Source organism: Haliotis cracherodii, unplaced genomic scaffold, assembly GCF_022045235.1.
Source record: "Haliotis cracherodii isolate W230 unplaced genomic scaffold, xgHalCrac1.p SCAF_49, whole genome shotgun sequence".
NCBI classification, from domain to species: domain Eukaryota; kingdom Metazoa; phylum Mollusca; class Gastropoda; order Lepetellida; family Haliotidae; genus Haliotis; species Haliotis cracherodii.
Genome location: NW_027266307.1, coordinates 269,341 through 289,563, shown reverse-complemented (window position 1 = coordinate 289,563; position 20,223 = coordinate 269,341). Strand labels below are relative to the sequence as shown.

At 41.0% G+C, this 20,223-nt stretch overlaps 1 protein-coding gene across 1 annotated transcript; it reads right to left on the bottom strand.

The window, feature by feature from the left end:
• Nucleotides 1-3,186: 3,186 nt before the first annotated feature.
• Nucleotides 3,187-18,447, bottom strand: LOC139441919 (cell division cycle-associated 7-like protein). The gene is made up of 10 exons (XM_071222667.1): nucleotides 18,365-18,447; nucleotides 14,356-14,421; nucleotides 13,995-14,051; nucleotides 12,660-12,833; nucleotides 11,762-11,845; nucleotides 10,642-10,770; nucleotides 8,380-8,466; nucleotides 6,827-6,889; nucleotides 5,931-6,067; nucleotides 3,187-5,281 (listed from the first exon to the last, which is right to left on the bottom strand). The coding sequence occupies exons 1-10, from the start codon at nucleotides 18,374-18,376 to the stop codon at nucleotides 5,269-5,271; spliced, it is 822 nt and encodes a 273-aa protein (XP_071078768.1). The 5' UTR covers nucleotides 18,377-18,447; the 3' UTR covers nucleotides 3,187-5,268.
• Between the last annotated feature and the right edge of the window lie 1,776 nt (nucleotides 18,448-20,223).

Here is a 20,223-nt window from a genome sequence, read left to right as displayed (position 1 = left end):
AGGGTGTATTGCCGAACTGACCAAACTCTGGGGCTTTATCACCAACGTTGTGATAAAAAAAGAAAAAAAGGGTCGGGTCGTCTCGAACAAAACCGGGACGTAAAAGGAAACGAGACAGCTTTGGCATAGGGGTGATTAGGCGTACAGTGTACAAGCTTCATGACCAGAAGGTACCCCCCGACTAGAACTCGGGAGGAAACATAAGGCACAATTCATGTTTCCCGTACTACATTAATCTCCACGAGATGTGACCACGTGCAGTGAATCGAAAACCCATCTCCTCAACAATCATGACCATCGCAGTCAGAGCTTCCATACAATTTGCAGTAAACTTTGTTTATAACGTACACGCATATTACGGACTTGCCGCTATGACGTACTTAGTTTAGTCCCGGCCATTTGTTGTATATATGCTTTACGAACTATGCTAATTACGAACTGAAATTAGTGGTCCTTTTGAATTCGTTTTAACCGTGGTGTACTGTACCTTGTACCCTGGCTGAATAAGAATCGTTCCACCGTCACGTGGCTGCCCTCCGACAAACGAAAACCACCCATGGTACCATCGGGTGCAGGTAATGGTCAGTTTTGCACGCCGGAAGCCGTTATCTGGGGCTTACTGATGAATGTGAGCTACAGTCCGTTTGGCTCCAAATGAGAATTATAAATGTCAAAATAACTATCAGGAATTGTCAAAATGGTACACATGCTTGCCGTAAAAGGCGACTAACGGGATCGGGTGGTCAGGCTCGCTGACTTGGTTGATCCCAATGGCGTGGATCGATGCTCATGACATTAATCACTGGATTGTCTGGTCCAGACCGCCGTCTTAAAGCTGGAATATTGCTGTGTGCGGCGTAAAACAAACCAACCAACCAATATGGTACACGGCTTTGAAAACGCTGCGCCCAACAAGATCTGTTATTTTTATTCCCATCACTAGAAAAAGTTGTTTAAGAAACTATCCTTTTGTGTACAGGTTGACTTCTTGAATGGAGGTGACCCAGCGGTAGGGGAACAGCTAAAACGTTTATATTTATTGAGAAGTTTAAAAGAAAAGATGCTGAACTTTACAGTTTCTGTACCTTCAAAATGTTCGGGTCTCCAGCATACTATTGTGGCATTCTTTATCACACCATTTTCCCGTGAAATGTCTCTTTGTAGACTTGTCATTCCATTTTAATATAGATGCAGTGTCTCAAAGAACGTGAAAATACTTCTGCAGAAGTAGCAATACTGATGATTATCAAATCAGTGGCACAGATCATGTCTCGTTTGCAGCTGTGAGAATGCAGTCTATTGCAGAATCGAAACCCGCCCCATTGCACTGTTCAGGCTGCATAGACTGAGCTGGTAATGTTCGTTTCTTGTTTAACGCCGCACTCAGCAATATTCCAGCTATATGGCGGCGGTCTGTAAATAATCGAATCTGGACCAGACAATCCTGTGATTGACATGAGCATTGATCCACGCAATTGGGATACAATGACATGCACCACGTCAGCCAGCCATAAGACACCGAGCCTGACCAGCAAAGCTTGTTGGGGGCCTTTTCCGTGTGGGAATCATCACCAGTCCTCGAACCTGATATAAATCTTAGACGAGCTGACTTTGGGAACTGTCTTGACAAGAACCTCTTATTATAATATCATGCAAACTTTCATTCATATATTTTCAGTTTTTAGAAAGCTTGTCCCCATTTCATGCAGTATGCACTTATTTGAAAGCACGGATCAAGGGTCATAACTGATATATTCACAAGTGTCACTATAGGCCTCCAGTAACGAAAGCTAGGCCACCTCGCTGGGGACCCTGGGGACTTACGGTACCTCAGCTTCCTGCACGACATGCCAACAGGATCTACTTCCATCTCATTAAAATCAGATCTTAGTTCTCGCTACCGCCAAACAAAGATCTGAGGACATCCCATTAGGGTTCACGTCTGAACGACCTTTCATCCGACCAATCAGAGCGTCGCTTACCAGGGCCACTTGCACAAAGGATCTTGGCGCTACGACTATTGTAAGCCTATGTTCAAGTATGGGAGTTACGATCATCTTAGCGCTAAAATCGCTTCGTGCAAGTGGGTCCAGATCATAAAGTGACATTTGGAATGTGAATTCTGATAATGCAACCTCGAAAGCTTTAACATGGGTAGTCGCCAATTTGAAATTAATGCCGTAAAGCACGAGAAAGCTGCCTTCTGATTGGCTGATGTTGACTTCTTGTCGGTTGGTCAAAGTTCGCGCAAGGTCGGTCTGACGTGACCCCTAAAGGGATGTCCTCAGATCTTTGTTTAGCGGTAGCGAGAACTAAGATCTGATTTTAATGAGATTGATTACCTATTGGTGGTTGTGCACAATATTAGCCAATATTAAAACATTCAACAATGAGTTGGCTTAAAAACACTGGTTGATGTTAGTTACATGGATTATAATAGGAATTAGGTGCCACACAGGGGGACAATTATTTTTCCGTACTTTAACCTCCTGGGCAGAACCTTCAGTTATGTCAGTTGATAAAACCACCACACCAAATTTAAAAACAAGCAATAAATTATTCACATACATATTTCAAAATTTATCATACAGACCAATTTCTGAGTAACTGAGAATTTGATACCCGCTTACACCATTGAGAACCGTTCCTATATCCCCAATCCCACTTTGTGGCCTGGGATGATAAAGCAGCAATGGGAATGTCAAAACATAATTTGATGAAACTTGGTCTGCACTAAATCGACAACACGAAAACAAATAATGTAAGAAAATATTTATTCACAATATATCAACAATAAAAAAAGATAATGGAATCTAAAAGCTAACAGAGTGCCCTACAACAAGTGATTGCCATGGAGTAAGGTCATAGGGGTTGGTCTTCCTGACTACAGTCACACAGTCTCCATTCCTGTCCAAGTTTCAGGAGGCTACTCATCTTACTGATAGCGTGAAGTCAAATCAAGGTCAAATTTCATATCACCAAAAAACGAAACATATAAGTTGAGCCCCACTACTAACTACACATACCAAATTTCATCAATCAAACTAACAAGCAATGTAAGCCTTAATCATAATGTTATGCAGCATGTGAAAAATGCTCAACCTGAATGCAAGACATGGCCTCTTTAAATGCTGGTGTGATTTGGACGGTTTCCATCCTTGACAACACTTGATTATTTCATATTACTATAGGTCTAGTTATGCCCTGACATAGTAACTGTAGCAATACGAAAGAATCGGGTGTAGTTTAACTTCTTTGAGTAGAACATATTCCTGCATATGGATAAACAATTTTGTAGGTTTTTTTCCCAACTTTTTCAAACTGTTACATTCACAGAATTATTTCAAAATGCCAGTGTCCATGCCAATCTGAAATTGTCTGACGGAACTCAGTATGGGGCTTGGGTCAATGTGAATGTTGAGATTTGAACCAGCACTGTATGTGAGCAAGCTACCACTCTACCCACAGTGCCATCTCACTCACTGTGTGGTTCATATCAAATTCTTAACTTTCAGCAAGTACTGTAGAACTAAAATCTCCACTACCAATAGTCCATAGGACAATTCTAAAACCAAGAAAGTGAGAATGAAACACTCGCTAACATTCTCTTAGCCAGAAGACCAAACACCTTGTTCAACAAAACACATGCCATATTGTTATGTGTAAAAGATCAACATGATAAAAACAATTAGGAAACATTCCCACTTCTGGACAATGCAGAGAGTAATGGCGGCAGTGGACAAAAACACTTTTGGCGATAGAAGTAACGAGTAACAGTTTTAAACAACAAACTTTCTAAGAAAATATAGCATATGATCAAAAATGTGACATTCCACAGTGAGTGATGAAGTTATCAAGGAGTTGTTCCCTCACTAGAGACAGTGCTACAAGAAGCAGGGATGTGTGGGGGAAAATGAGCAAATGGTTCTTTGTTACCATGGTTACAAGAGGTTTTGGTTGGTTTGTTTAACACTGCCCTCAGCAATATTCCAGCTATATGACAGCGGTCTGTAAATAATCAAGTCTGGACCAGACAATCCAATGATTGATAACATGAGCATCCATCCACGCAATTGAGATCGATGCCCGTGCATCAACCAAGTCAGCGAGTCAGACCAGCCGATCCCGTTAGTCTCCTCTTGCAACAAGCAGTCGCCTTTTACGGCAAGCAAGGGTTGCTGAAGACCTATTCTAACCCCGATTTTCACGTTACAAGAGGGACTACAGAGGAGGTTTGGCACTTAAAACACTGAACACTTGATTTGCGTCCTACCAGCAGTACAGATGGTCATGAAAATCCCTGTACTCGACACATGTAGGAATCTTGGGGTGATCAGGGTTTCAGACCTTGAAAGTCCAGTAAAGTAATTGATTGTTTTGGAAAAACATCCATAATTCTAGGGTGCTTGTGCCTTGTGCTTGTAGCCCCTAAATTTGAAAAAAAAGGCCCACATTTTCAAATACAATGGGGCATTTTAACATTGTTCTGTATGGGCAAGTATGGGTGTGCCTCTGGAATGTTTGAAATTTTCATATAGAGGGCCCATGTCAGAAAATTCCTAGAGTGAACCCTGAACATCTATAGATTCTTTCAAATTGGTATACATGAGCATGTTCGATGACATTATTGATTTAACCAAATATGAGTGAGTATTGTTTTACACCACTTTCAATATTTCAGTAATATGGCTGGAAAAACAGAAATGGGCTTCATGGCCAAATATGAGTGAGTGAGTATGGTTTTACGCCGCTTTTAGCAATATTCCAAAAATATCCCGGGCGTTGGACACCAGAAATGGGCTTCACACATTGTACCCGTGTCGGGAATCGAACCCGGGTCTTTGGCGTGACGAGCGAACACTTTAACCACGAGGCTACCCGACCGCCCCTGGCCAAATATGAAAAATCACTGATGTGTTCAAGAATGTCTGTCTGAATGCCATTTGTCCTCAGCAAAATCCTGACGTTATTCTTAAGTGAAAATAGCAAGAAGATTGAAAACCATATTTGGTTGTTACCATGACAACCAATATTGATAATTTATCTATTTTTAACTAACGCCACGGAGACAAGAATGTATACATACATTCATGAATGTGGTGGTATTTAAGATGTCTTGTGTAGTGTGCAGAATATCAGTTAGTGAGTGCTTGTCACATCTTTCATCATACACAATATTTCCAACATGAGTCTCCCATCAGGAACACAGGAGTTAACATTCATTGACTATCAGAGCTGCCTCTCCACCATCTTGTTTTCTTGTGAGTATTATTTCCTGAAACTGAAAAAGATACGGCAGATGTCAAGCTGTACGTCGAAACTTTCCGAAACTACTTACTAAGACAATGATTGATACTGTACCGCATCTGTCATTTGGCGGCCACAAGGTGTTTGTTTGTTGTTTAACGCCGCTCTCAACAATATTCATGCTATATGACGACTGTCTGTTAATAATTGGACCAGACAATCCAGTGATTGACATTATCAGCATCAATCCACGCAATTGGAGTGAGGGAGTATGGTTTTACGCCGCTTTTTGCAATATTCCAGCAATATCACTGCGGGGTACACCAGAAATTGGCGTCACACACTGTACCAATGTCGGGAATCAAACCTGGGTCTTCGGCGTGACGAGCAAACGCTTTAACCACTAGGCTACCCGACCGCCCCACGCAACAGGAACACGATGACATGCATCAACCAGTCAGTTTGGTAAAGTTATCTCCTATTGTATCCAAGTTCTGCTACGAAAACGAAATGAAATGGATTGACAGACAGACAGACAGACAGACAGACAGACAGACAGAGAGGGCTCGTTTCTATATCCCCCACCGACATTGTTGGGGCAGGGGAAAATAACAAGAAAGCCTTGGAAAGTGAAAGGGTTAAATGCACATGTTTCCTTTTTGGTCATGTAACAATCTAAATACCTTTGTAAATAAGCGTTGACGTCACTGTAACCGTTCTCCCTGGCTAGATGAATGAGGATTCCCGTGCAGGACTTGCCAGCCTTCTTTCGACAAAAACTACAGTTGCAGATCCCTCGACACGGAGGACACATCCAGCTCTATAGATGGGAGAGTACATTTACTGAGTGAATGGATCAGTGAATAACATGAATCGAAGGCAGTAAATCTGTCAAGAAATAATTTACAGGACAAACTTTCAAACTCAGTCAACAAGTATCTCTTACATGAATGAAAGTTTCCATGCTTGTGTAACTTGTGTCGTTTCTGAAAAAACTTGTCCCCATTTCACAGAGTGAGCGAGTGTGAGAGTTGGATTTTTAACGCCGCTTTTAACAGTATTCCAGTTACATCATGGTGTGTCAGCTTAATGTGGGAGGAAAGCCCGAAGTGAATTTGAATTTGAATTTTGACACCGATTTTCGAACTCATTTGAGATCATGACCAGTAACAGTGTGTAAAATGTAAATAGTTTGAGAAAATTTGTCCTCTTTGGGAACCGGACCGACGACGGACAGAATCTGTTCCAATATTTCTCGCCCTACTTCATGGTAGGTATAATAACTATACATTTAAGTGAGTGAGTTGGGTTTAATGCCGCTTTTAACATTATTCCAGTCATATCACGGCGCGTCAGAAGTGATGCAGGTCTCAGACGTTTACCACTTCGGTGAAACCCACGAGCACGGGTATGGTGCTGACAAACCTAGAAACATAATCGGTGCGAACTGGGATTTGAACCCACAACCATAGGTTTCTGGTGTGCCCAAGGGACGCAACTCTGCACAGCGAATCGCGGCGCCTTAGATGACAGGGCCACCCGTGCCCCAACCCTACATTTAAATGTCACATGTACTTACAGGGTTTTTCAGAGCTTCTTTAGCATCTTCCCCATATCTATTCCTCAGACAAGGTCCACAGAACTGAAACGGAAGTCTTGACATCAATAAGGTGCACCAATTGATCAACCACAGGATGCAATGCAATTGTCCCTGATGACAATATAGGCTATGTGATGAGAAACTTAGCACTAAGTGAGTGTGTTTGGTGTGATGCTGCTTTTAACAGCATTCCAGTTATATCACATCTTCCCGGGGCAAGAGAGTTAACTGACTTTAAAAGTCTAGTTTCCACCCTTGCCGAACTACGGCAATATTCCAATGTGCCCATGTCTGTGTGTTTGTGCGTGTTTGCCATCTATCTGTTTCAGTATGAGTCACACGATGACAAAACCCTAATGATAGAACAGGAACCGGAAAAACCTTAAGTTGCAAGCAACTCTTGTAAGTTCCGAGTCTTTTCAAGTGAATACATGTTGTGTTGGTTGGTTGGTTTGTTGTTTAATGCCACACTCAGCTATATGACGGCGGTCTGTAAATAATCGAGTCTGGACAAGACAATCCAGTGATAGATATCATGAGCATCGATCCACGCAATTGAGATCGATGACGTGCATCAACCAAGTCAGCGAGCCTGACTACCCGATCCCATTAGTTGCCTCTTACGACAAGCATAGTCACCTTTTATGGCAAGCATGGGCTGCTGAAGACCTATTCTACCCCGGGATCTTCATGGGTCCAAAAGTATGTTGACAACAACAAACAACTAACAAGTCCCAAGACTTAGTCTTCTCCCTACAGGCGAGAAAGAGAGTCGATGTCGCGTTGCTGCCGCAGATGAGCGTGCGGCGCAAAACCTAATGAGCGACTGATATGCTGTATCTTCGAGTGTGCTGAGATAAACCTACACAAGCGCATAGTCAACGAAGTCATCTATATCCCCCGCCCATTTAACACGTTATGGTCCCAAACCAGGTAACTGACGTAACATTTTTCTTAGCCCATGTCAAAATAGCTGCAATGGAAATTCTAAAATAAACATTTCCAAAACTCCTTAAAATCAAAAGGCACCAGTTCAGTATGTGCTTTATATATAGACATGCAATGTTTGGCAAGGAAATATTTAACAGTTTATTTGTTGTACTGGACCCACACTATATTAAAACTTAAATCCAACTTTTCATGGACATGATGGAATCAAACAATAATTATCTCTGAAAATGCTAAATATCAAAAGGCACCAGTTCAGTATGTGCCTGGTAGACATGCAAAGTTTTGTAAGAAAGTATTGAATGGGTTTTGAGTTATGCTCTGGAAACAAACGCCACCCTTATAGAACCAAAGACCAACTTGTTGCCATGGAAAAGTAAAAAATAAAAATTTATAAAATTCCCAAATAGCAAAAGGCACCACTTCAGCATGAGTCTGCAAGGCAGGCAAAAAATTGTAGAGAAATATTTAACGGTTTCTGGGTTACGCTCTGGAAACGATTTGGGGACGCAATGTGCGGTATATATACCACAGCACACAAACATTGCAGTTTATTAAACAGTGAGTCAGTCTTGAATCAGTACCTGTCCGCGGACTCCGAAACACTTGCCAGACCTGCACACCGTCTTCATGTCCTGCGTCTTCTGTCTACACTGGTGACATGATGACCCCTGAAGGAACAACGCATACTTTAAGGGACTCAACTTAACAAATTTATTCAAGGACACTTCATTACCAGGGTAATATAAAAACATTTTTTATTTGATTCTGAACGCCCCACTACGCAATATCCCGCGTATACATGACAACAGCCAACCCAGCGACTGATCTTATATATATGACAGTCCCCAACGATTGCTGTTGTGAATTTATCAAAATTCTGAGGTAAAATTACCAAACTTCAGTGCTAAAATTGCAAAGTTCTGCAGCAAATTCTGTGGAAAAAACCTAACCATTTCCACCTTAAACAGAGGCGGTATACTTGTCAGCTTGGTGTGGGAAGAAAGCCTGAAGTAATGTAGGTCTGAATACAATTCAATGGTTTATTGAATGAAAGGCCATTGGCCTAAATACAAGTGAATAACAGACATACAGATATATTAACAAATATTGAAGTATACGGAGTATAAAGACAACAACTGACATAACATAAAAGCATGATGAATGTATAAAGATACTTGTAGTTGAACAAGTGAGTGAGTTGGGTTTTACGCCGCTTTTAACAGTATGCCAGTTATATCACGGCGTGTCAGCTTAATGTGGGAGGAAAGCCCGAAGTGATGCAGGTCTCAGATGTTTGCCACTTCGGTGAAACCCACGAGCACGGGTATGGTGCTGACAAACTTAGAAACATAATTGGAGCGAACTTGGATTCGAACCCACAATCATAGGTTTTTGGCGTGTTCAAGGAACGCAACTCTGCACAGCGAATCGAAGGACGACTGGGCCACCCGTGCCCCCGAAGTTGAACGATATATTTTATGTTTGACAACAGACATACAAAGTTAGTAGAAGGACATGAACATGACCATGCGGGTAGATATTCCATTCTTATTTTCTTAAATACAGGGCAAGAAACACAAAATTAAACATGTTAAAACACCGAAGTTACAGAGTGGGCAAATTCTTAGTGACTTTTCACTATTTAAATATCTTCCTTTATGCACTTTTAAATAATTCAGACTAAGCCTAAAGTGCATAAAGGTATTTATTCAAAGGTGGTGTTTGAATCTTGAATTCGAAAGATAAGAGTCTTAATATTACGCTATGTGTCGTATCTTTGAACTTCTCAGGAGCTTACCACTGTTGTGAGACACCTCAATCTCATTAAAATCAGATCTTAGTTCTCACTACCGATAAACAAAGATCTGAGGACATCCCATTTGGGTCACGTCATAATGACCTTTCATCCGACCAATCAGAGCGTTGCTTACCAGATTACGAAAGTGACAGTCGGAATGTGATTTCTAATCATGCAACCTCAAACTTTAAAACGGGGTATTCCGAACGACTGAATCTATACAATCTAGACCATATAGTAGCCATTCGAGAATGTTCTTTTGTTCAGGTTTCAAATTTTTTAGCGAGAATTTGTCATATGTTTCTAAGCTAGTCGCCAATTTGAAATTAGTGTAGTAAAGCATGATAAAGCTGCCTTCTGATTGGCTAATGACGACTTCTTGTCAGTAATTCCATTAGTTGTCAGAGTTAGTGATAGGTCTGACGTGACCCATTATGGGATGTTCTCAGATCTTTGTTTAGCGGTAGCGAGAACTAAGATCTGATTTTAATGAGATTGTGACAAAGCCAGAAACACAACGGGATAAACCAGGATTTGAATCCAGGGTTTGATCTTGACTTACAAAAGGGGGGTCTAGGGCACACCCAATAATTAAGCTAAAGAATCACTGCAGGCAATAGGAGGGTCCAGTAAAGTAATGAAATGCTGAAATGTAGTGTATGGTTTAATAATTACTTTTGAGCCTGGAATGAATCAATGATCATGTGGGAATGTGATTGATGGATAAAATGACAGACGACCATATCTGCTCTTGATAAGCTGTAGGTAATATGGGAATAGGTAGATTCTTTTTCTGCATCCATTATCAACGTTTGTGCGTACTTGACGCACATTTGTTAGTCGTGTAAAACCATGAGAATCCATGATCGTATGTTTCTGGACAACTAAGGAACGCAACTCTGCACAGCACTTTTCACAACAGTGCCACCCATTCCCCTGTGATGCAATCATACAAGACAATTACTGGCCGACTAGTCCTCCAACAAGTGTTTGACTTACCAACTATTTATCACACACACACATCTGTTTGATTTCTTTTACTTACGTAAAAACTATCATACTTCTTATCACTGACAAACATGGCCACAAGGTCAAGGTCCTCGTCGGTGATGTCTTCTGCTGCTTTCTCCTCAACAACAATTCGAGGCCTTCTCACTGGGGCCGGTAGCTCGTCCTGAAAGATTACGTCATGTTAGAGAACATCGAATGTTTGTTTGTTGTTACGCCTCACTCAGCAATATTCCAGCTGTAAATAATCAAGTCTGTATCCAACAATCCAGTGATTAACATCATGTGCATCGATCCACGCAATTGGGATACGATGACATGCATCAACCAAGTCATCGAGTCTGACCACTCGATCCTGTTAGTCGCCTCTTTCGACAAGCATAGCAGCCTTTTACGGGAAGCATGGGTTGAAATCCTATTCTACCACGGCTCTTTAAGGGGCAGACCGAAAGTGTGAATGTGGTTCTAATTCATAAGGATTTTACCATTGTGTTGAAAATTGCAGCATTCCTGCTTGTTAACAGAATCACAATCATTGGCAGAAAAAACGTAAAATTCACCTATGTACCCAGCATACGTCTTCATTAAAACTTCATTAGGCCATCATACAAACTTAAAATGTACACTGGACCATGGACGTCACATAGTTGTTTTTGTTTGTGTTTTAAAATTGGAGAGGAATCAGAGAAAACTAAGGTTTGGCCGACTCAACTGTCTTTGGGACAGACTGACACTGTTATTTTCACAAGTCCTCCCTATCAGATTCTGTGTCACATCACAAGGTGAAATTGGGTTTAACATGATGTCCAAGATTATTGCACTTTTATAGAGATGTGCATGCATGTGTGTGTGTGTGCGCGCTTGTACTAGTCCGGACTGATGCCGATTTATAGTGCTAGCTCACTGAGATACCATGCCGCAGTTTAACATGAATACCCTAATCAGACATAGTATACTGACTCCGAGCCGACTAGTCCTAGTTATAGCCTCTTAATGCCAAGCGCCAGACAGGGTAACACGTACCATCTTTTAACGTCTTCAGGTAAGATTTGTCCGAGGACCGAACCCCAGGCCTTCCACTCTCCAGGCAGACGCTCTACCACAAGACCACGCAAGCGGTCTGTTACAACACGAAACAATACATGAGTCATACAAACCTCATCCATATTGGAATCAAACTCATCACTGTCTCCATCCAGACGATCAGCTTTGCGGAAAAAGCCAAATCTCACAACCATTTTCTGAAAAAACAAACAGGAAGAACATTTTACATGACACTCCGTCAATTGTAAGTCTCTTCTGAGCATGCTGAGATGGTAGTGAATATGGTAACCAAGTTAGCGCTATATTGAAGAGCACAATAGCGAGGGAACACTTATATATCTGGGCCCACTTGCACAAAGCGCTAAGAAGATGATCGTAACTCCCATACGATACTTCAGCATAGGCTTACAATAGTCTTAGCGCTAAGATCGCTTTGTGCAAGTGGGCCCTGCCAAGTATTGTTGAAAGATATTTGAAAGTTTTTCGAGTTTTTCTCCAGAAACAAAATTATTACAGACAGGCGAGGTGTCGACTATCCCCCCCCCCACCCCCCGTGTTAAATGCAGGGGGATAAAAATATATGGTGGTAAACGTTGTTTAACTTGCATCTGAAGCAACAATTCCAGTTGTCAGGGAATGGTGACTCCACGAGCCATGTCACATCAATAATCTAATCGTTGGTTGTTTACGCAGAACTCGGCAACATTCCAGCTGTATGACAATTGCCTGGAAATAAACAAGTCTGGACCAGACAACCCAGTGATCGATACTGTGAGCAGAGTAGTAGGGTTACGAGGACACCTACCTACCAAGACACTGAACCTGACCACCCAATCCATCAGGTAGCTGGGGACCTATTCTTTACCAGGAATCCCACGGGGTCAGTCAACTCTTAAAACAATATGTGGGTACTGGTAACCTATTCTGCACCGAAATTCCCGACAGGACAACAAATTAAGTGAGACAACAATAGTGACCAATAGCAAGTTTGAGAGAGCAATTTCCTCTCACTTCTGGTGACGATGTCGGTGATGTTGAAGATGATGCAGAAGACACTGTTGATGACACTGATCCCCTGCGTGCCCGTGTGCGGGGAGGGTCAAGGCTGAAGGTACTCCTAGCATGGCGAGAGGGGTTCCGCCTGATGGGACCCTCGCTGATGCTCTTCCTGGAGGTACGTGGCTTCTGAAGAAAACAATAGGGATGATTATCCTGGTCGGTTGACGAAAAAATTAGGGCTGGCACAATAGATCAATAATCGGAATTATCGTCGATGGGAACAAATATTAACAATTACGGATATGAAAATTGTGTCATCAATAACATCTTACATAAGCTATTTCGATGAAATAAAAGTTTAGATTGACCAAAAACAGGCTTGTTATTGTCAATTGCTGAAGATCGAAAGTAACTGCTTTTGTCCTATCTCAAATGTCCACAAAGTAATCTCTGCATAAATGTGCCACCACTCACCGTTGGAGTAAAATATGTTGATTTCTTTTGAACTCTTTTTTTTTGGGGGGGGGGGGGCGTATTGGCATATAACCCGTAAGTTACTTCCCCGATATTTATTGAATATTGATCAATATATAGTTAACAATTATCGATCATCTATGATCTGTATAGATAGCCAGCCCTATCAAAAATTGGGATTTTGCTTTTAGTAGAAGTTCTGTTTTCTTCAATTTTTTTCAATTTACATTCACAAGTATTTTGATATTCTATTCAATGCGAAAATGTACCACAACAATGCCCCTTTAATGGCCCAGTGAGTGAGTGAGTATGGTTTTACGCTGCTTTTAGCAATATTCCAGCAATATCACGGGCAGGGGACACCAGAAATGGGCTTCACACATTGTACCCATGTCGGGAATCAAACCTGGGTCTTCGGCGTGACGAGCGCTTTAACCACTAGGCTACACAACCGCCCCTCGGCCCAGTGAAATACAGTTTAGCCCTACTGAGCCATAACAAATTCAGAAACACGAATTCCACTGTTGGAATTGTCACCAACATTTGCGCAAAATTTGTGTCGTAGATATATAAGTCTCTGAAAATGTCGATAAATCCCTGAAAGGTGTTCCAACTCAATCACATCTCCCTTTATTTCCCCGCAACTAAAAGTACTGCACATGCATTGATACTAAAAAACGGAGATAGAAACTAACAGTTTTAGTCCACTCGTCCTTACAATGATAACATATAGTAAAACCCTTAAAAGGAAAAATTTCTACTGGTCCTTACATTTGCCTTAGGATACCTTAACTACTGGGCATTTTGGCAAGGACAATAGGACTAGTGCCAAATATCAGATCCCTATATATAATTCTCCGCATAACACCTTACCCTTGGTGGAGGTTTTTGAGGAAAGCTTTTCTTTAAATCTTCCATCAATTTTGCCAACTGAAAAGAAATCATAACATATTAAAAGCTACTAAAATGTTTTTGAAGCCAGCCAATAATTAACAGTCTTATAGCAACATCAGTCGAAAACAAGAGTCGGACATTTGTGTTAATTATTATTAAACAAAATATTTTATAAAAAGACAACCTAAACAGCCAACCCAGGCCTGTTTGGTCCATGTTGCCATGGTTACCTGAAAATGCAAATATTTGGCCCAAAATGGAACACTGACTGGAAAATATCAAACAACAAATGCCATGTCTGGTAACTATGGTAACATTACTCTGGAAACCCATTACTCACCACAGCCTGATTGTCGGCCAAGTTCTTGTTGCGGAGAGCCTCATACTCTGATACCAATTTCTTTGCCTGAAAGGAGACGGCAAGCTGGTATCAGTGACTTACATTGATTCTGTTTGTTTTGATGTTTAACGCTGCACTCAGCAATATTCCAGCTATATAACGGCGGTCTGTAAATAATCGAGTCTGGACCAGACAATTCAGTGATTTACATCATGAGTATCCATCCAGGCAATAGGAGTACGATGACATGCTTCAACCAAATCAGTGAGTCTGACCACCCAATCCTGTTAGTGGCCTTTTACGACAAGCATGTGTTGCTGAAGACCTATTCTATCCCGGATCTTCACAGGTCTGCCTTAACTTGAATGCAAACATGACATCAAAATATAATAAAGAAGATAAGGAATACAACTGACATATTTTTAGTGTTTGATAAACCCCACACTCTGCAATAATCCAGCTATACGAAAATTCCACCAATCTTTAAAAATAAATTAAATAATTAAACCCGTCTTTTGGGCATGTTGAGGATGCAAAATATGGGGACATAAATGATTAGGAAGAATATCCATCATGTAAACTCAAGGTTTTGTTTGTTGTAAGACGACAGCGAGTAAATAATCAAGTCTAAACCAGACAATCCAGTGATCAATATTGTGATCCATGCCTGATCCATTTGGTCACCTCTTATATTACAACTAGCAAAGGTTGCTGAGGCAGCTGACACACAAGATTTGACAAAAAATAAATTTAAAAAGTTGAGGAATACACTTGACATAGTTAAGTTAATAAATTTATTGTAAGTCTTCATATGATCTGATGATGATGATGATGTTTAATATTTAATTCCCAAATGTAAAACTGTTAAATGTGACACTTATGTGTATTTTAACAAACTAGCACAACATGGAGTATCCAACTCACCAGCTTGAGTGAGTGAGTGTGTGAGTTGGGATTAGCGCCACTTTTAACAGTATTCCAGTTATATCACGGCGTGTCAGCTTTATGTGGGAGGAAAGCCCGAAGTGATGCAGGTCTCGGACGTTTACAACTTCGGTGAAACCCATGAGTATGGGTATGGTCCTGACAAACCTCGAAAGATAATAGGGACGATGTGCACGCACAGGAAAGCTGATGAATCATAGAGTTAGATTAATTACTTCATTCATAATTTCATTCACTGTTGATATAACAGGGGCAAAAAAAAAAATATGTCCGTCAATGTCAGCAGTAAGGAATTTGTCTGGCTGATTGGCATGTGACAACTACAATAATTTATATGTATTTTATCAATATATACTGTTACCAGATCCTGATGTGCATGTGTTGGCCACCACACAGTTGCCAAGATTGCCGGCAACTGGTTTAAAGACCTTATCCGACTAATGCCCATTCATTTGCATTAATTGATACAAGGAAACACTTCTGCCACTTTAGATAACAAATTCTGTTTGTTTGTTGTTTAACGCCGCACTCAGCAATATTCCACCTATATGACAGCAGTCTGAAAATAATTAAGTGTGGACCAGACAATCCAGTGTCATTGACATCATGAACGTCAATCCACACAATTGGGATCGATGACATGCATCAACCAAGTCAGCGAGCCTGACCAGCCGATCCCGTTAGTTGCCTCTTACTACAAGCATAGTTGCCTTTTAGAGCAAGCAGGGGTTGCTGAAGACCTATTCTACCCCGGATCTTCACGGGTCATGCATATTGCTCCATGTCATGGATTTTATGCTTTATACCTAGTCAAGACATTTTAAGTCAGCCTGACCAGAAGAAATTCCTTTGCTTGTCGCTTACTTGTTTATCTGACCATTGTTTGCAGAATAGGCGTTGTCAATCAACTACAATCGGCTTTTGACTGATACAGCCGAAGTTATTCGTTTCCCATTGCGGCCGTACACGTATTCTCCTTACGACCGATGTCAAATATGATCTTGTTTCTTCGTTTGCATATGAATACCAATACACCTTCATTTAAAACCCATTCAATGCTTTTTATTCAAATAGAAAGGAGGGTCTGACAAAGCTCCAGATAAGCTGCGTATCTGCGTAAAATACGCATCAGAAATACGCAGTAAAATCAAATCCAAGCGTATCAAATACGCAACGAACATTACAGATAAGCTACAAAAATAAAACTTGTGTGTATCATCAAAATATTGTGAAGTAACCCTGCGTATTCGATTAGCAATTCAGCAACTTAATTTGAAATTATAAACGGGCATTCCGTCAACCTTGCCAAACAGTTACATCATGATCATTTGCCATCACACTTTCTTTGTGGAAGTATCGAGTCCTATAAAGCTCTCGAACCCACACAACACCAGTTTGCAGGGACTAGATGAATAGTGTTTTTAAATATTTAACTTAAAAACCCACATGTGTAAAAACTAGTGGGTAACAGACATTTGAATACCCAGATAGAATTACTGATACCCAATGATTTTAAAATGCATGGGTAAAATACCCACAACACCAAAAGCTTATCTGGAGCTCTGGTCTGCGAAAAGAAGGCATTCAAGATGCGTGAGACGAGAGCCACAGTGTATGTCAATTAACACAATAAGCTGTCCCTGGTTTGTTGCAATGTTGCCATTAATAAGTTTAGATACGAGACATTAAAGAAATTGAATTTAAAAATATTACCATGAATATCCACTGACTTTTCTAAAGCGATCCACTTTACAAATTCCATTTCACAAGTAGGGCTGGGACGCGTAACTCGGGTTGGGTGGGTCCTGAGTTGGACCCAGATACCCATAGTACAACCCAGACCCGTCGTTAGTCCCGTGATATATTGTTTAATGACAAAAACTCACTATAGCTCATTTTCTTCTGATGATGCACACATTCATTTTGACTTGTATATGTTTGAGTAAAGATAAAGCTTCTGCAACTTCAGTGAACACATGATCTGATGATCTGATACTCGTATCTAAATACTTTTTGCCAGGGCTGCCGTAAAACAATTCCAAATCAGACATTTTACACCCAAATCTTAAGGCCTACAGTGGGTCAAGTCTACCCGGGTAGGGTCTGGTAGTTGGGGGTATGGTACCCGCGTATTAAATTTGTACTCGTCACAGTCATTGTCACAAGGATATATTATTTCAAGAACAAATGTTTTTCATGCTCATGATAATAGATCTAGCTATTAATAACAGTTTATACAGGATACAGACAATTTACCCAAAATACTCTTTGGAAGGATAACAGTAGTCAAGGCCGTAGTTAACTTTTTTTTACAGGGGGGGGGGGGGGGGGGCAAATATTTGTACAAATATCACTTGTCCCCAACTTGTATTTTCATGATTCAAATAAAACTGATTCAAATAAAACTGTTTTCTATAAAAAATCCAAGGGGGTGTTGGGGGGGCAATTGCTTGCTACGGCACTGGTAGTTTAAACCAAGTGTGCCCAGGCGCATCCTTTCGCATGTTTCAAAAACTATTTGTGGCTGATTATGCCAAATGAACAAACTTTGTGTGTCTGGACACAGTTGTCCATCTAATTATCCATAGAATTTCCGAAAAACACACATACTGCAATCCGTTAAAGCGTGTTTATCCAACTACAAACGTGTAATCAACAAGGGTGAATTTCTGAGTCGGCTGTCACTCACTTCCTGAGAATGACATTTATTCCCGCCATATGACGATTGCTTTTGTTTCGAGTCGAGATGAAGGAACTAGGCTATTTACTAACCTGGCAATTTAGCGTTCACTTATTTATTGATGTTAACTACATTTATTCTCTTGGAGTTGAATTCTCCATATTTTGAATATTTAAAGCAGTCGCCATCAAAAATAATTTCCCGTAATAATATCACTACAAAATCAATCACAATGCATTGACAACACAGCTGGATATGGGTCAAGTCTCCTCTGTATGGTTCCAAATTTGAAAAAAATATATAATACCACACTCTACAAACATGATAATAATCCCCCGAATAGCACTATTTACAAATACTGTGCAGAAAAACGCTATATCTTACCAGCTGTGCCATGACTGAACACCAGTTATTACGTTACACTCGTCGTCTGAATCACCCACGTGGAACGAGTTTGGCGGGGATTTCTGAAGCGCATGCGCAGTGTACGTGTAAAATACATGGGCTACTTGTAGAACAACTAATACGCCAAGTCAAACAACAGATGACTCGCTTTTGACGAACTCTGGCCTCATATCATATTGGCGGCAAAATATCGGCTAACATTTTTTTCACGTTCACAGTATTTTCTATAAAATCGACAATGACTGCAGTTAAAATTCGCATGCCTTTATTTCCCTGAGGACTAGGACTAGGAGCATTTCTCAGAGGGAATGGGGGTGGGCGTTAAACACACATTAAAAAGTAAAAGTTGTTGAAATAAAATAATAAATCGGTGGGCTCCCTGCTACAACTTGCCTGAAACCTGATGTACCTAGGGCGGATCCAGGATTTGTGAAAGGTGTGTGCATGTGCATGTTTGTTGGTGTGTGTGTGTGTGTGTGTGTGTGTGTGTGTTGATCGATGCTCATGATTTCAGTCACTGGATTGTCTGGTCTAGTCTTGATTATTAACAGACCGTCGTTATATAGCTGGAATATTGCTGAGTGCGGCTTTAAACAAAAGAAAACCACACACACACACCCAAAAAAACACGTATGTGTGCATGTGTGTTTTAGTGTGCACGTATGTGTCAGTTCGCATGTTTGTGTTTGTGCGCATACATGTGTGCGTGTGTGTCTGTGTAGGGGTGTCTGCATGTGTGTGTATGTTAGCGTCAGTATTTATGTGTGTGTTTGTGTGCATGTGTATATGTGTTAGTTTGTATGTGTCTATGTGTGTGCATCTTCTCGGAGCAAAGGTGTTAACTGACCATAAAAGTCCAGTCTCCACTTTTTACAGTCAGTTAACTCCCGTCCCTCGGGAAGATGGCGTGTGTGTCACGTGTATGTATGCGTGTGTGTGTGTATGTGCGTGTGTCTGTGTGTGTATATGTGCGTGTATGTGTCTCTGCATGTGGCATATGTCTGTGTGCATGTGTGTGTGTCTGTGCGTGTATCTCTCTCTCTCTCTCTCTCTCTCTCTCTCTCTCTCTCTCTCTCTCTCTCTCTCTCTCTCTCTCTCTCTCTCTCTCTCTCTGTGCCCGTGTCTGTGTGTTTTTGCATGTTTGCCATCTAATGATAGACCAGGAACGGGAAAAACCTTTAGTTGCAAGCAACTCTTGTAAGTTCCGAGTCTTTTCAAGTGAATACATGTTGTGTTGGTTGGTTGGTTTGTTGTTTAACGCCGCACTCAGCCAATGACGGCGGTCTGTAACTAATCGAGTCAACCAGACAATCCAGTGATTAATATCATGAGCATCGATCCACGCCATTGGGATCGATGACATGCTTCAACCAAATCAGCGAGACTGACCACCCGATCCCGTTAGTTGCCTTTTACGACAATCATAGTCACATTTTACGGCAAGCATGGGTTGCTGAAGACCTATTCTATCCCGGAATCTTCACGGGTCGAATACATGTTGTGCTTTCAACACAAATTCACGAGGGACAGATACTCTGTAATTTGTCTTCGCTTGAATGTTTTTGTTGATGCAGTCATATTTTAAACAGATCTTAGTCCTCGCTACTGTTAAACAAAACTTTGTTTAGCGGCAGAGAGAACCTAGATCTGATTTCAATGAGATTGTTGTATTATTTTACCCGCAGTTTCTTTTTCTGAGAAAATGTTGAAACAAAAATTAGATTTCCTGGTGTTTCCAGCGCCCGTTCCTGAATTCCTGAATAGGAGAACTGAAATTGGTTTAGGGACCGATCTTTAAAAAAACAGGGGTAGAAGGGCGGGTGTCCATTTGGTGAGAG

Excerpts from the sequence above, each read along its gene's own strand:
- LOC139441919 (XM_071222667.1), bottom strand. Across the intron at positions 12,834-13,994 it reads CTCAAAAACCTCCACCAAGG|AAGCCACGTACCTCCAGGAA; the intron begins GTAAGGTGTTAT and ends TGTTTTCTTCAG. Across the intron at positions 10,771-11,761 it reads TTGATTCCAATATGGATGAG|GACGAGCTACCGGCCCCAGT; the intron begins GTTTGTATGACT and ends GTAATCTTTCAG.